This window comes from Colias eurytheme, chromosome 6 (assembly GCF_061535395.1).
Source record: "Colias eurytheme isolate Ceu_HAF_F1 chromosome 6, ilColEury1 Martin Lab GWU primary, whole genome shotgun sequence".
In the NCBI taxonomy this organism is placed as follows: Eukaryota; Metazoa; Arthropoda; class Insecta; order Lepidoptera; family Pieridae; genus Colias; species Colias eurytheme.
Genome location: NC_142985.1, coordinates 9,766,642 through 9,781,926, shown reverse-complemented (window position 1 = coordinate 9,781,926; position 15,285 = coordinate 9,766,642). Strand labels below are relative to the sequence as shown.

General features: G+C 31.6%; 3 protein-coding genes across 4 annotated transcripts; 2 read left to right on the top strand and 1 right to left on the bottom strand.

Annotated features, from left to right (window-relative positions):
• Positions 1-1,887: 1,887 nt before the first annotated feature.
• Positions 1,888-6,157, bottom strand: wal (electron transfer flavoprotein subunit alpha wal). The gene is made up of 7 exons (XM_090103066.1): positions 5,998-6,157; positions 5,774-5,914; positions 5,293-5,557; positions 4,403-4,618; positions 3,980-4,131; positions 3,180-3,290; positions 1,888-2,094 (listed from the first exon to the last, which is right to left on the bottom strand). The coding sequence occupies exons 1-7, from the start codon at positions 6,037-6,039 to the stop codon at positions 2,029-2,031; spliced, it is 993 nt and encodes a 330-aa protein (XP_089959192.1). The 5' UTR covers positions 6,040-6,157; the 3' UTR covers positions 1,888-2,028.
• A 1,051-nt stretch (positions 6,158-7,208) lies between these two features.
• On the top strand, positions 7,209-9,677 carry LOC149907944 (uncharacterized). Of its 2 annotated transcripts, XM_090103432.1 has the most exons (6): positions 7,209-7,593; positions 7,767-7,859; positions 8,193-8,258; positions 8,461-8,529; positions 8,939-9,010; positions 9,144-9,677. In XM_090103432.1, exons 1-6 carry the CDS (start codon positions 7,299-7,301, stop codon positions 9,278-9,280), a joined length of 732 nt encoding a protein of 243 aa, XP_089959558.1. In that variant the 5' UTR covers positions 7,209-7,298; the 3' UTR covers positions 9,281-9,677. The 2 variants fall into 2 exon arrangements, with proteins under 2 accessions (XP_089959558.1, XP_089959559.1); XM_090103433.1 differs by lacking the exon at positions 8,461-8,529.
• A 2,731-nt stretch (positions 9,678-12,408) lies between these two features.
• Positions 12,409-15,184, top strand: pr (6-pyruvoyl tetrahydrobiopterin synthase purple). Its single transcript, XM_090103065.1, has 4 exons — positions 12,409-12,628; positions 12,874-12,953; positions 13,663-13,808; positions 14,614-15,184. Exons 1-4 carry the CDS (start codon positions 12,561-12,563, stop codon positions 14,821-14,823), a joined length of 504 nt encoding a protein of 167 aa, XP_089959191.1. The 5' UTR covers positions 12,409-12,560; the 3' UTR covers positions 14,824-15,184.
• Positions 15,185-15,285: the final 101 nt, after the last annotated feature.

The following is a 15,285-nucleotide window of genomic DNA, read 5'->3' as shown; positions in this document are numbered from 1 at the left end:
CGCACTTGATTACTATCAAGCTAATTTTCCGTTAGTAGGTACCTATAACCTAGCTTTATTTTGATGAGACGCCCAATAGGTAATTTACCTACTGTACGAAACTCTCGATTGTGGTAGCTTACAGAGTTAACAAGGATAAAATATTTTGATTTGATGGTTCTCAAATATTTATATATGTATATGTTTATTTGCTATGACGCTTTAGATTAGATGATTTCTGCTCTACCTACATTGTATTTTCCCAAATAAGTAGGTACGTTACCTACGTACCTACTTATTTGGGAAAATACAATGTAGGTAAATACAACGTAAGTAGAAATATTAAACTGTGAACTTAAAAGTTCACAGTTAAGTTGTATTCAAGATAAATTGCCATATTTATAAAAAAAAGTTTAATCTGTAGATATTAGATAAAATATATTCTAGACAACCCTTAAACGCCCAAATTATTTAACTTTTAATTACCGAAACACAACCGAATCCGTGGAACATTAATAACAAAAAACATCTTATATGCTTCCTAAAGTTGGGGTGAAAACGTCACGGTCCGTAATTATTGGGGATGTTCGAGTATAATAGGAAGTCAAAGGCGGCAAATTGTGCCTATCGCACGGATAACGTATGAGGGTAGATCAATATTTATGTTTTCACCTGTCTTCGGTAAGGAAACGAATGCTAGCATGATTTTACCTACAGCTATAAAGACTGCATGTCGATGCAATTTTTACACATTGATATTTTAAATATAATTTTTCAATATAGGTACCTATTGCTTTAATTAATTCATGTGACGTAGGTGTACCTACCTATTTATAGCGATATCTACTTTCGTTGTGTAACTGATTTTTTTTGTAAGTACATGATATATTAATTCATAAGTATTTTTGCTAAAAGGTAGGTAGGTATTGGTTTAGATATACCTATGTACCTATTTTGTGTTATTACCTACACAAGTAGTGTAGATACCTATATAATATAGTAGTAAATTGCTTTTGTTATAAAAATTGTTTCAATAAAATTAATTGAATTAATGATCCTTCCAAATGTCAAACTTTAGTAGGTAATATCGACTGATTAATCATGTTTAACATAAATCAATCAATACCTTAATATTTTATTCCTCCAATCAAATTATTTAGACACAATTCAATCCCAGTACCAAACTATATTCTGTACAAATGTTTGTACCACACGGCGTGTCAACGTATAAACGTGGTATAAACCAAGGCGGAGTCTGGGCGAGGCTTGCACGGCCCCGCCCCGGTTACCGGCAAATATGATAACGAGGATGCCACTCAGAAACCGCATCTCAACTCGCTATCATTACAACGTGATTGACTGCACTTACCGCCTGTTGGTTTTGCTAGCCGCTTGTGACGTCATGTTAAACTTTAAACTTAACATAACATCTAAAGAAAAATAATTGTGGGCATCATGTGGGCATAAACTATATTAAGAATAAAAATGTTTATTTTTATCTATGGTTTACTTTTCTTTTGTATATTATAGTATCTGTAAATTTTGTTTAGGTACTGATTAAAGGATATACCTCTAATAAATTGTTGTGTTTATGACCAATAAAAATTATTATGAATACCACATGAATACGCCTAACGCCATCTGTTAGACGATAGCGATACTATTGTTTCTTGAAACGAACAGATACTATTTTCGTTATTTAATTAGGTACATTCATTTGCGTTCAGATATATTTTTATACGCAATAATATGACTTTAATCTCTTCTTATTTCGATTTACAAATAAATTTTAAAATAAGAAGTCGTGAAAATTTCCCTCCCCAAACACGTGCTTGTGGCTAAATAAGTTTCTATTTCAAACAAAAGATTTTGGCAAAGAGGAAATTTTGGTACCAATAAAAAAAACAATTTTTATAAAATTAATTTTATTAACATTTTCTTCGTAAAATACATGATTGTGGATGTAACAAGTATACGGGTATCAAAAATCTCAAGGGATGTATATTGTATATTCTGATTAGGAATTGCTAACTAAAACTTGGCAGATATTCACAACTTTGATGTCAGTTCTGGCACTGCTTTAAATAGATCTGCTACCAGGCCAATGTCCGATACCTGAAATAACACGCAAAGCATTAAAATTGATAAATATTATATAAAATTATTGTAAGTATCGTAACAATAAATATTGTCGGTAATTTATTTTGTACTAGATTTCTACCCGCGTCTTCGCACGCATTTTCAAAGAAATGCCCGCAATCCGCATAGTTCCCTTTCCTGAGGGACTTCCGGGATAAAAAGTCTGTGTCTTATTCTGGGTCTTCAGCTACCTACATACCAAATTTCATTGCAATCGATTCAGTAGTTTTTACGTGAATGAATAACAAACATCCATCCATCCATCCTCACAAACTTTCGCATTTAGAATATTAGTTGGATGTACTATCCACCATGTATCGAGTGTCGATAAAACTATTAAATTTTGCTTAATTATTCAAGCCAAATAGCTCGATCGTTATGTTTATTTAATAGCCACAAAAATTTATGTAAGTAACAATTTAATAAAATTCCAAATAACTTTTAAATAGTCACATAATTACAGTTAAGTATTACAAATAATTATCATAAGAAAAGTTAAATTAACTTATAAAAATTCAACCAACAATGAATAATAAAGAAGACGATAAAATTATGTTTTGCCGATAACTTTAATGGCCGCTAGCGACAATTTCAACAATTAAATATGAGCGCAAAGTAGTAATTATCGTTCGATAATTGAGTAATTATACTAGCCGACAGTACTAAATGCTATTGAATTAATACGCAACACATCACGGAGGCGTTACCTCGTACAAACGGGATTAAAAAAATTCGCTTGACATTTGTGCTTGGCGCCATTTCCATGACATTCCGATCGACGTTTACAAATTGTAATGTTTTCATAAATTCGACATGGAAAATATGTTTGTTTATATTTACGCATTTTAAGAGGTTTTGTTCTCAACAAATTCGCAAATAATAAAATTTTAAAATGTTTATACTTAGTTATCTTGTATTTATACCTACACTATGCTTTTTCACATATCACACCAAAAATGTATGCACGACTAATCCACATGTCATTCAAGATCAATTAAGAAATTTTAGCGTAAAATGATGTACACAGAACTTTTGGAATTTAATAAGTAGATGTTTATTACCTGGAAGATAGGCGCTTCAGGGTCTTTGTTGATAGCGACGATCGTCTTGGAGTCCTTCATACCGGCCAAATGTTGGATGGCGCCACTAATGCCGACCGCGATGTATAGGTTCTATACATACAAAGAAAATATGATTGTTTATTTATAAATTATCAACTCATACACATAAAGAACAAAATTTACATTCCATTTGAACTTATAGGAAAATTGGACAAATTTAGAACCATTTCTCCCTTGAGACACCTTGAGCATGGCAATGTCCGCTTGTTTTTTGTTTTTCATGACAAGAAGATAACATTTTTTCAGTCTGAATGACAAGAAAATATCAATATAAATTAATACAGAATTAGTATGAAAACAAAAATAATAATTGCAACAAGGAACCGAAAACAAAATTAAGTTAAAAACTACAGGGGCAACAATCTTGCCGGTCTTGTCAGCTAGATCGTACAGCAGCTTTAAGTTGTCACAGCACTTGGCTCAACCTTTTTAGAACGCGTAATAAATGGCAACCGTAACATCGTCACTATCACACCACTGGCTGTAAATAAACAAAAAAAGATGGGTTGCACTCCGGGAGTGCCGGCAGAAGTGAAAACTTGATTACATGTATTAACGTTCAGCATGTTTGATATTTTGGAATGGTATCCGTCTTACGCATGGAATATAAAGACTAAAAAAAAAAAACATCCGTCTTACGCTTTTTCGATCAGGCCACGTGTCCTTACGCGAGTTTAAGATTTTATACCCAACGCCGCTAAAGAAGTTTTCACTTCAAAAAAGAAAAAACCTCTACGTACAGGGGCAACAATTTTGCCGGTCTGTCCGATCTGCAGGTCGTTGGGCACAAAGCCCGCGTCCACGGCAGCACGGCTCGCACCAACGGCCGCGTTCAGCTTGTCAGCTAGATCGTACAACAGCTTGAAGTTGTCGCCGGACTTGAGACCGCGACCTTGGGGGAATAAAAAAAGAAAACATAACATAAATTTCTCCTATAATTCTTTTGTTAAGTATATTAAATCTTTTCAACAAACAATTTCAAAAATTGTGTCATGAATGTGAATTCATCAAAATGGATTTTCAATTTAGATGAATTCAATAAATATGAATATCTTGCAAATATATCCAATGCAAAATTTCAAATAATTAAAATACTGCTTAACTTCTAAATAAAAAAATTATGAAATCAATCAATCAGATATAATTTTTATCAAAAAACATACCGCCAGAAACAATATTCTTAGCGCTGGTGAGTTCTGGCCTATCAGACTTGGTGAGCTCCTGCGAGACAAACTCCACTAAATCACTCTTGTAATTGCCTTCTGGTGCTTTCTCCACCGCAGCGGAACCACCCTCCAGAGGCTCGGGAGCGAAAGCTGTACCTCTAACAGTGATCACTTTGATTTTGTCTTTTGCTTCCAATGTTAGTACTGCGTTTCCTGTTAGGATATTAAAAATATATTTAACACATTCATTGTTCTACTATTTTTATATTTTAGGTATAAAATATGCATGCAGCAAAACCAAAAGGCTGCTCAAAATATAATAAGTCGAGTCTGATTCAATTGAGAAAAAAGGAACTAGCAATATGAAGATGCAACACAAATTTATACTTAAATTGTGTGTTCTCTAAGTGAGCAAAACCAAAAACGAAACAATATACTGCATGAATAATCTTTAACATATCTATTACATTTTGAATATCCAAAGAATCAAAATACAAATATTTTAATCACACTTTTTTTTTAACTATATTATACATATTTCAAGGAATAAAAATTATTTATCAGTTAGAGACATCTCCAGTTAAATAGTAACCGTTATCAGTTTCCTCTTAGCAAAACAAAAAGATAAGGTTTTTAGATAATGTAAACATGTACCAATTTAGTAAGATATTTCATATTTCATTGACAAAGTGGGATTTAATTTAAAAATATTGGCCAATAATGAAATATATCAAGACTGAAAGAAAATGAAATTTAATGAAATTTAATTTCAATATAGTTAGTCTGCAGAAGTTATACTAAGTATGGCTATAATGAACAAATGCTTTATTAATAAATTTAAATATTAGTCAATTTATTTCCAAATCATAAGTACTCATCATATATACCTGCATAAATAGTCCTTATGAATGTATTCGCATCTTTAACACCAATAATATCAGTAATTGGCGATACATCCAACTTTGCGGCAACCCTGGGCAACACAGCCTTACCAAAAGCGGTGGCTGGTGCCAAGATATGTGTAAAATTGAACTGTTTCTGTGTTGCCAATATTAAGGGGGTCAAGGACTCCGCAGTGAACCCTTTAAATGCATCACTTTCAGCTACAAGCACTTTGGATATACCATTTGCTTTTGCAACAGCTTCAGCTGCCTAAAATTATTATATCATATATATGTAAGCTAATGAAGAAATTTACTTTCAAAAGTTACATAGCATAATAACATTGCTTATGAATAAAGTTATTTAAGTAACAACTGGAAAAAGTATGCTATGAAGGCTATGAAGTATATATGTATATTATGTATAAGAGTGGAAGATAGCCAAATTGATCATAGGGATTGGAAAAATCATTTATAATACACTTACTGGGCCGCACTTTGTACCAACAACCAGAACAGAGATTTCACCACCGATCTTTTTTGCAGCACTTATGGCATTTTGAGTGGCTGGCAATAGGGCTTCATTGTTATGCTCAGCTAACACTAAAGTACTTTGCAGACGACGAAGCTAAAATGTAAAATAAATTAGGCAACTTGGAATTTTTATTGAATTGAAAATTTACATGTATTTTAGGTATTTGATAAACAAACCTGAGTATAAAATAATAATTGCCTGCTGAGTGGCGAAAACATTTTTGTGCTTAATTTGCTATAAAAAACGTAAAATGTTATTTACATGGAACTCTACAAAAGGTTACAAAATAAAAGTCAAAGTCCACTGTCCAATCAAAATCCTATCACCACTTTAGTGACGTTACGTGTTCAAAAGTTACCGATATTTTCGTATTAATTTACCATAGCATAATTAGAATATTTTTAACAAATACCTAGATTACAATAACTTATTTAAAAAAATATTGATTAAATGTATTAAAAAATACATATGCTGTAACACAAACATCGTGAAGTTGATCATTTACTTATTCAATATTCAACTATTACCTACTAATAATAGAAACACGGAAGTTTTTAATTACATAATATGCATAGATATTGTTTCTTAATCTTTCGCGTAAAAACAGCTAGTCAAAATGGTATCAATTTTTCTGCCTAAATAGATAAGTGTAATGGATAAGGTGTAGCCCGTTGTAACCGGGTAGCGAGCGAGCGACGTTGCGGGTTCCATCTAGTATTATAATAATTTAAAGTGAAGTGTTAGTGAAAGTGTATGTATATGATATTTATGTTTGTAAGCTTGTCATCCCTTATAGTGTATAATTTTTACACAGATTTTTACCGGTAAGTACCGGTTTACACGTTTACAACATTATTCAGGTAGTTAAACGACGTCAGCTGCCAAATTGAAATGTATTTGAACCTGTCAAGTGTCAACTATTTGCCATTTGCCAATTTGCCATGTGTCAATTTAATTTCAGTGACCCTGATCAGTCTGTCACTCAGTCCATAGAGTATATTATATTATACGGGAAACTCAGTCAGGGCCCTGACAGCCTAGTTTCAAAATGGCTAGTTGTGGCGCTGCATTACTTCCTGTACTTTTTTTTTTTTTTCTACTTGTTTCCGGCTACGGCGCCATTTTGAGAAGCCATGTTATGACAATTGACAATTGACATTTATTTGAATGAAACGAACATTGTGTCTATAATTTAATTATTTTTTCTCGATTTTCACAATCTTATTCACAATATAATAGACTTAAACGCGCAGCTGCTTATGTATTACGTTTTATTAATAACGCGCGAAATAAAACTAATAAGTGGACAGGTTTATTATCAGTCGAATAACTGAGTTGAGTGTACTGGTGTTTTGTGTATTTCCTCTCTTTTTGCTTGAATTGAGATCCAAAATATCCAATTACTCCTTAGTTTTTTGATACGATACCTTCTACTAGTCTTTATAGTGTTCTACTGTAAAGAAGTGCTAAATTTGCCATGGGACTATTAAAGTGCTGTGTCGGTGGTTGCACCGCAACCAATGCGACGAATCGGCTTTTTTGTTTTCCGCAGAATGATTATTTGAGGAACCTGTGGATGTCCTTTCTGGTGCCCACTAATTCCTCCCTCATCGGATTGTCGAAAGATCAACTTCGACACAAACGCGTTTGTGAGAAACACTTCGATAGATATCAGTTCGATGAAGAAGGCAAGAGGCTTAGGCATTCATACCCATGCCTATTTACGGATGACGAAATAGCGCACGGCGTGCCCCTGTCTTCCAGTGAAACTGGTGAGTTCTACCTGGAGCTATAAATAACATGATTAAAAATTATGTAAATAGCTGATATTTGGTAAGACAGGTTTTATGGCTCCAAACAAATACTTTGACATACTTTACATACCTTCTATTTGTGTTTGAATTATATTTTTAAATGTTACATAATATGTATTTACTTGTTACAGTACAAAATGCTCTGAGTGATCACAATTATCACAAAGTGGAATCAGATGAGAATGAAAATATTACAGATAATATGTGGGTCATTGGAAGGGCAGGTATGTATTATGCACTCAAATTTTTATTTAAGCTATCCTATAATATGGTATTATATTTAACATAAATTATAATATAGTAATCAGGATAGGATTTTATAAGTTACGAGCTGTGCTCCACGGTTTCACCCGCGTGGCTCCGCTCCTTTTGGTCTTAGCGTGGTGATATATAGCCTATATCTTCCTCGATGAATGGGCTATCTAACACCGAAAGGATTTTTCAAATTGGACCAGTAGTTCCTGAGATTAGCGTGTTCAAACAAACAAACAAATTCTTTAGCTTTATAATATTAGTATAATATATAGTATAGATTTATATAAGTTCTTTGGTTTTAGGTGATGATTATCATGAACATCCATCATGCATTCCAGCTATTCCAGTTGTTATGAAAAGACCTACAGGTATGTGATTTATGATAGTTTATAGGTTGATAAATCCATGTTTGTAAATTTTAGTAAGTTTTTTATTCATGTTCTCAGATTTTACTTTAAAGCTGTTTTTAAGAGAATTCCATTAGCTGTTCTTAGATTCAAAGTTTCATATGTATGTAATGTTTGTAGGTACTTTATATTTAAAAGTAATTGTTTTGTTACCGATTTACAGATATGGCAGACCAAACTTCATGTTCCTTAAGCAAAGAAATAGAATTTCATACTCTTTGTGAAGATGCAGGTTAGTATTTGGTTTTATTTACTGGTTAACTTTGATTTTATTAGTGCAGATTGCAAGAGACATGGGATTTAGAAAAAGGTTTTTTTTAAGGTTGACAGATGCTAAAAAATGTGGTGTTCATAAATTATATACTAACACATGTAGGATCACACAATATGTATAGTGTGCACTTGCACTATCTTTAAGTTTGTGGTTACTTAGATATGTTTATTGTATGTGACTTATCAATCTCACAGTTAAACTGCCATTGTTTAAATCTGGGGCTTACAACATTTGAATAGGAACTGTGGAATTGAGTATTTGAATAAAAAAATTTTCAAAAAATTTTTAAAAAAATTTTCATTCAAATACTCAATTGTCTTTGTATGGATGGGCTCACTACAAATACTAAAATAACTTTTATTTTCAGGAAATATAACTGAACCCACAGTAGAAGAAAAAACTACTCATGAAAATAAGAGTATCATACAAAAGCGTAAAGGTAATTTATTATTAGTAATATAATGTACATTACAAGTGCTTTTCACATCTCTTTCAGTGATAAAATTATTATTATTAACCACACCACCACAATGAATCATCAAAATAAATTGTAACATAAATTTTGTTTTCAGATTTTATGAAAAAAAATTGCCCAAAGAAAAGAAAATTTATGAAGCAAATAACCAAAATAACTGCTGATAGTTTGGGTAAAACAACCACACAAAATCTTAAACAGGCTGCTGCCTATGGAAATAATGAAGTATTGTAACTAAATTACTATTTTCAAAAATAGTAATTTAGTTTATCCAAGTTCCAAACTTCTAGTGTTGTACAGGGAAGCAAGTTGTATAATACATAATTATTTAAACGATAACTGTATCCAAAACAAAATTGGGGCAAATATAAGAGAAAAAATTCAAGATTTGGAGTTTTCCTGATAAGGGTGTCAGAAAACACACAAATGTGTTTAAAAAAAATGTTTTTAACATATTATTGTTAGGCTTCATGTCCATAACTGGAGCAATATTATAAATAAAATTTTAAAGGGAGCTATAGAGGAGAGATATGTGCAAAAAATGGCAGGAATCCATAAAATTGCTTTAATGAAATATAAAACAAATAAATTAAGAAAAAGAGCATTAAATAAATAAACATTGAAAACGAAATCTGTTTTATTTTTAATACCTGTTCGCAATAATAACGCTTGGAGCTTACTTAATATCTAGTACTTAGTCTGTGCTAGTACGTAGTATTTTTATCGATACAATGGGCACCTCACTAAAGTATCGATAGTCAGATATAGATATCGAACTGGTAGGCAACACTACTTTTTACTGTCAAAATTGATAAGGCTACAGCAGCGCCACAACTGGCCAACTGAAACTATGGAAAACATCACTGTCGCATCTGTTACGTAGTAACTAATAGACCGGGATCCCTCGCCCTTTTTCGTAAGTGATTACTAACAAGCTAAATTTTCGTCAGTAGCTTCATTTTGACGAGACGCCCAACATTAGCTAGTACAAAAATTTCGTAAGTGGTAGCTAACAGGGGTAATGAGAACATAATTTGTTGATTTAGTGGTTATCAAAAATTCATTACTAACTGGTTTTTTTATTTATAATTCTTATAATAATAATCTAAATTAGCCGAAAAAATATTTGTCCTACAAAATGCTAGGTTTGATCAACGAGGTCCCATTTTTGCAACATGTACTATTTACGAGGTCATGAAAAATTATTACTAACCAGCTGATTTTTTTTTTGTTGGTTAGTTAATAATTATATAATTTAACGCCCACATTGTCCTACACATTACGTGGAACGTTTTTCTAGTCCTAGACTCCTAAGTTGTCCATACCACAGGACCATTTTTTTTATTAGTAACTGTAGGACAAAAGTATCACGTGATACATTAGTGTGTTTTTTATCCGAATAAAACAATGTCCTACAAAAAAACTGGTATGCATCCGTAGTCCTACAATAATCGTAATTTTCCTTTTTCCTATGTGCAACATGAGGTAAAGTGAAAATATATTTATTGAAATAAATCAACTTTATTATGTAACATACATGAAAAAGTAGATATTTTTATATAAAAAAGTAATTAATTTTCATCTGACTCATCAGAAAAACATTCATCCTCACTACTGGCATCACTCTCCTCATCTTCATCAGTATCTTCTTCATTCTGATCTTCCGTGGTATCTAAATCTGTAATAATATGAAAAAATTAATTAATGTCGCCGAAAAATTAAAAACCAAATTTCAATAATATTAATAGGGTACCTTGCAATTGAGAAGATAATTCTTCAAAGGATGGGCTTTGAGGACCATCAAACCAATAATACTCGTATTTACCATCAATTATTGTCCATCCATAATTTTCAGGTACTTTATCTGTGGGGCACCGCATGTGTGCATTACACCATACATTGCTGATGAATACCGTTCTTTTAATTTGTTGCAACAATTCTTGTTTTGTTGGTGGCAAACTGGAAGGATCATATCCTATAATATTTTTTTTTAATACTTTTTCACGTACGGAACCCTCAGTGTCGCGAGTCCGACTCACGCTGGCCTTATTTTTATTAATATGTATTAACATCGTATTCAATTTCCAATGATAAAGTATGTGTATACAAAATACCTATATCGATAAAGTATGTGAATACAAAATATATCGATAAAGATATCGATATACAAATTTACTATGTCTCATCTCTAGGACATTTGGTGACCTTGAATTAGCCAATGAGAATGCAGCGCCCCGCTTCACCATACCTCAAGTTGTTGACAGATTGAACTTAGTACATACAAGCTAACATTAGGCGTCTAGTGGTTGTGTGGTTGATGTTTCAGAGCGTCCAACACGTGGTCAGCAGAAAAAAACAGCACGGTTATAGTCGGCTTCAGCATGGAGTAACTAAACACAGTACGCAGCATCGCGCGCATGCGTACTAATATAACTAAACTCCAATAGAAAAATGTACAGAATGAATAGATTTTTATTGTTATGAATTTCAAATTCCATTGGAGGATCAGCAAAATATACCATGCAATTTGTAGGACAATGTGGGCGTTAAATTATATAATTATTAACTAACCAACAAAAAAAAAATCAGCTGGTTAGTAATAATTTTTCATGACCTCGTAAATAGTACATGTTGCAAAAATGGGACCTCGTTGATCAAACCTAGCATTTTGTAGGACAAATATTTTTTCGGCTAATTTAGATTATTATTATAAGAATTATAAATAAAAAAACCAGTTAGTAATGAATTTTTGATAACCACTAAATCAACAAATTATGTCCTCATTACCCCTGTTAGCTACCACAATCGAGCATTTTCGTAAAGGAAATTCTTGGGCGTCTCATTGAAACGAAGCTACTCACGAAGTTTCAACTTGATACTAATTATTTTTACATCTAGTATTTGTACTACAACCTAAGAGTGTCGGACTAGAAAAACGTTCCACGTAATGTGTAGGACAATGTGGGCGTTAAATTATATAATTATTAACTAACCAACAAAAAAAAAATCAGCTGGTTAGTAATAATTTTTCATGACCTCGTAAATAGTACATGTTGCAAAAATGGGACCTCGTTGATCAAACCTAGCATTTTGTAGGACAAATATTTTTTCGGCTAATTTAGATTATTATTATAAGAATTATAAATAAAAAAACCAGTTAGTAATGAATTTTTGATAACCACTAAATCAACAAATTATGTTCTCATTACCCCTGTTAGCTACCACTTACGAAATTTTTGTACTAGCTAATGTTGGGCGTCTCGTCAAAATGAAGCTACTGACGAAAATTTAGCTTGTTAGTAATCACTTACGAAAAAGGGCGAGGGATCCCGGTCTATAATACTTAATCTGTGAACTCAGTCATTCGGCGTTCTTCATTAATTGATGTTGTATGTCGCTTTTTAATCTAGAACGCGTAACGTTTAAATTTTAACTTTTAAATTTTAAAACTATTACGAGAAATAAGTATATTGCAATTTTTTTTAAACAGATTTCGTATCGTTCAATATTAATTATGTCTGCTTTACCCATCGTATCAATAACCAGAAGAGAAACTTTCAGTTCCTGCCACCGATTGCATAGGTAAGTGAAAAGATTATATTATTAAATATTGTGAAATGTAATTTATTTGTCATTAGTTTAATAATAATTAAGATAAAAAAAAAATCTCAAGTAGTGTTATCGTTCAGTTATCGTCCACTAGTTTGTTATAGTATAACTGTATAATAATATGTTGAGTAAGAAATAGATAATAATTGTGACCAATAAGTTTTAACAATAATAATATATCCGCAATTCTTTATCTTTAACCTTTTATCTGCTTTTAGCCCTTTTTTAAGCGATGAAGAAAATAAGAAGCTGTATGGAAAATGTAATAATCCAAATGGGCATGGTCACAACTATGTTGGTAAGTTAATTTATAATTATTTAGAATTGATACATAGTTGCAGTTAGTGTTATTACATGAAACTTGCTGCATTGGTTAATTGTGAATACTCAAGTAACTTTCTATAAACATTTACATGGTTGGTTGCACAAGAATAATTTCTGATTGATAGACAATGTTCTATATACTCATACATTTATTACAATACATTCATGAGGAGGATTATTATTAATATTTTATATGTTATTATTCAATCAACGGAAAATAATATTTTAAAATTTAATTTGTATTTACTCTTTTTTTTTCAACATCGGTATATGGATAAGTTGAAAAATATTATATTTCATTATCAACAATTTTTCGTAAACAGTTATTTATCTCATTCTTAATTAAAACTCATTATTTATAATTTATCATGCAAGGCATATGTTTAATAAACCAAGACATGCAATAAATTAATTTATGCACAACAATAAATTGTGTAAAACACTGATTATAATTCTTCTTATGTGCTGTGTGAACAATGAAGCTGGTTGACACTATCAATATAATTTATTTGAAAGTTAATTTATATTTTAAAGACTAAAATCATTAATAAAATACATAACCTATTACCAGATATTCATCTTGATAGATTCAGAATTTCTATTATCTAATATTACAATGAATTAACATAACTGGCAGATAGATATTAGTTTTATAAGGTATTTATTAATTTATTTGTTTTTAGTACTTGTTACGGTAAAAGGACCAGTGGACCAGCAGACAGGGATGGTGATGAATGTGCATGACCTGAAACAGTACATGCAACAAGCTATCATGGATCCATTGGATCACAAAAATCTAGACCAAGATGTACCTTATTTTAAGGCTGTGGTAAGATATATTGCTATTATTTTGTTCGCTATAGTGAAAAGTACAAAGCACACTATTGTTTCGATCATTGTGCCTATAAAAATATAATATTAAACAAAAGCCCGCGTGCCGATCTATGGCATAGGTCGTTGTGATACCATAACACGAGCCTTTACTCCCTATTTAGCTACTGTCAGTGAAAGTCTTGTCAAAATTGGTCCAGTTGTTCTAGAGGTTAGCTGAAACAAACAGAGAAACAGACAGACAAAAATTTTAGAAAACATTTTTTGGTGTATGTAGCTTAAAACGCAGTTATTTTAATTACAATCATATTCTCCTAACTATTGATTGGTCTGTTACTTCTATATTATATCGTTATGTAATCTATGTAGATTATTAAGTCTAATGGGTAGACTGAATTTTTGCTAATACCTTGTATAATTAGTTAACGATTTATTAAAGTATGTGAATCATGTATAATAAAAATTCCATATTTTAAATTGGTGAAATATTTGTAATATATTTTTATCTCCTTCATCTTATGCAATTGTTCTATGAATAATGAGTTGCTAACAGCAGTAAAACAACAGAAGCATCCCCTTATGTAATTATTATTCAATTGCTCGCTATATTTATATTACAAATCAATTTAATTCAGGTAGGTTAGATAATCTGTTTATTATTGTATCATTTGTATGGCTGCCTTGAAGAGATGTAAAGTTTTTATAGCTTTTCAATGTAAACAAGTAATGTTCATCCAACATATAATAAATAACAACATCCTATTAATAAATAGGATCTACATACTATCTTTTGTGATTTGCAGGTGAGCACCACTGAAAACTTGGCTATTTTCATATGGGATCAACTTCAGAAGGTGATGCCGAAACCACTGCTTTTGCATGAGGTGAAAATATTGGAAACGGAAAAGAACCATGTTGTATACCGCGGAGGGACTACTTTCCCGCGCAAGAAATTCGACTCCTCTAGCTTACACCCTGGAAACCACAACCATGTCTCATCAGACTCTGATTAGACGTGCTGCAAACTTGGAAGGAAATTGAATCTATTATTTTTATATCCTATGGGACCATTCCATTTCATATTAGCTTAAGTGTTGCCAGATAACCTAGCATATATTTTTACAATTAAGGTAAAAAATATAATTATATATTTTTGAATCCTACTTATTATTCTTATGGATAACTCGCGATAATCAAGGGATTTGTTACGCGCACAGTAATGTTTAGAAGCTTGTTCTTGCCAAAATTATTTATCTGGTACAAGTTACACTTGTTATTCATATGAACACAATATATTAAGTACCAATAGCTTCCTTATGTACGATGTTAGATGTTATATTGAATCTGACTTATAAATAAATTTTAATAAAAATACTTAATGTATTTTATTTTAGTCGTAACAAAAAGATAAATTAAAAGCTATGTTTCCATATATTGAGGAGAAATTAAAAACGAATTTGATTAATAGCAAACTA

Bases quoted from the DNA above. Each gene is read 5' to 3' on its own strand.
- LOC149907944 (XM_090103432.1), top strand. From the start codon at position 7,299: ATGGGACTATTAAAGTGCTGTGTCGGTGGTTGCACCGCAACCAATGCG. The intron at 7,594-7,766 runs GTGAGTTCTACC...TACTTGTTACAG, and splicing joins CCTGTCTTCCAGTGAAACTG to TACAAAATGCTCTGAGTGAT. The intron at 8,259-8,460 runs GTATGTGATTTA...ACCGATTTACAG, and splicing joins TGTTATGAAAAGACCTACAG to ATATGGCAGACCAAACTTCA.
- wal (XM_090103066.1), bottom strand. From the start codon at position 6,039: ATGTTTTCGCCACTCAGCAGGCAATTATTATTTTATACTCAG. The intron at 5,558-5,773 runs GTAAGTGTATTA...TAATAATTTTAG, and splicing joins TTGGTACAAAGTGCGGCCCA to GCAGCTGAAGCTGTTGCAAA. The intron at 2,095-3,179 runs GTAATAAACATC...GTGTTATTTCAG, and splicing joins CTGAAGCGCCTATCTTCCAG to GTATCGGACATTGGCCTGGT.
- pr (XM_090103065.1), top strand. From the start codon at position 12,561: ATGTCTGCTTTACCCATCGTATCAATAACCAGAAGAGAAACTTTCAGT. The intron at 12,954-13,662 runs GTAAGTTAATTT...ATTTGTTTTTAG, and splicing joins GCATGGTCACAACTATGTTG to TACTTGTTACGGTAAAAGGA. The intron at 13,809-14,613 runs GTAAGATATATT...TGTGATTTGCAG, and splicing joins TACCTTATTTTAAGGCTGTG to GTGAGCACCACTGAAAACTT.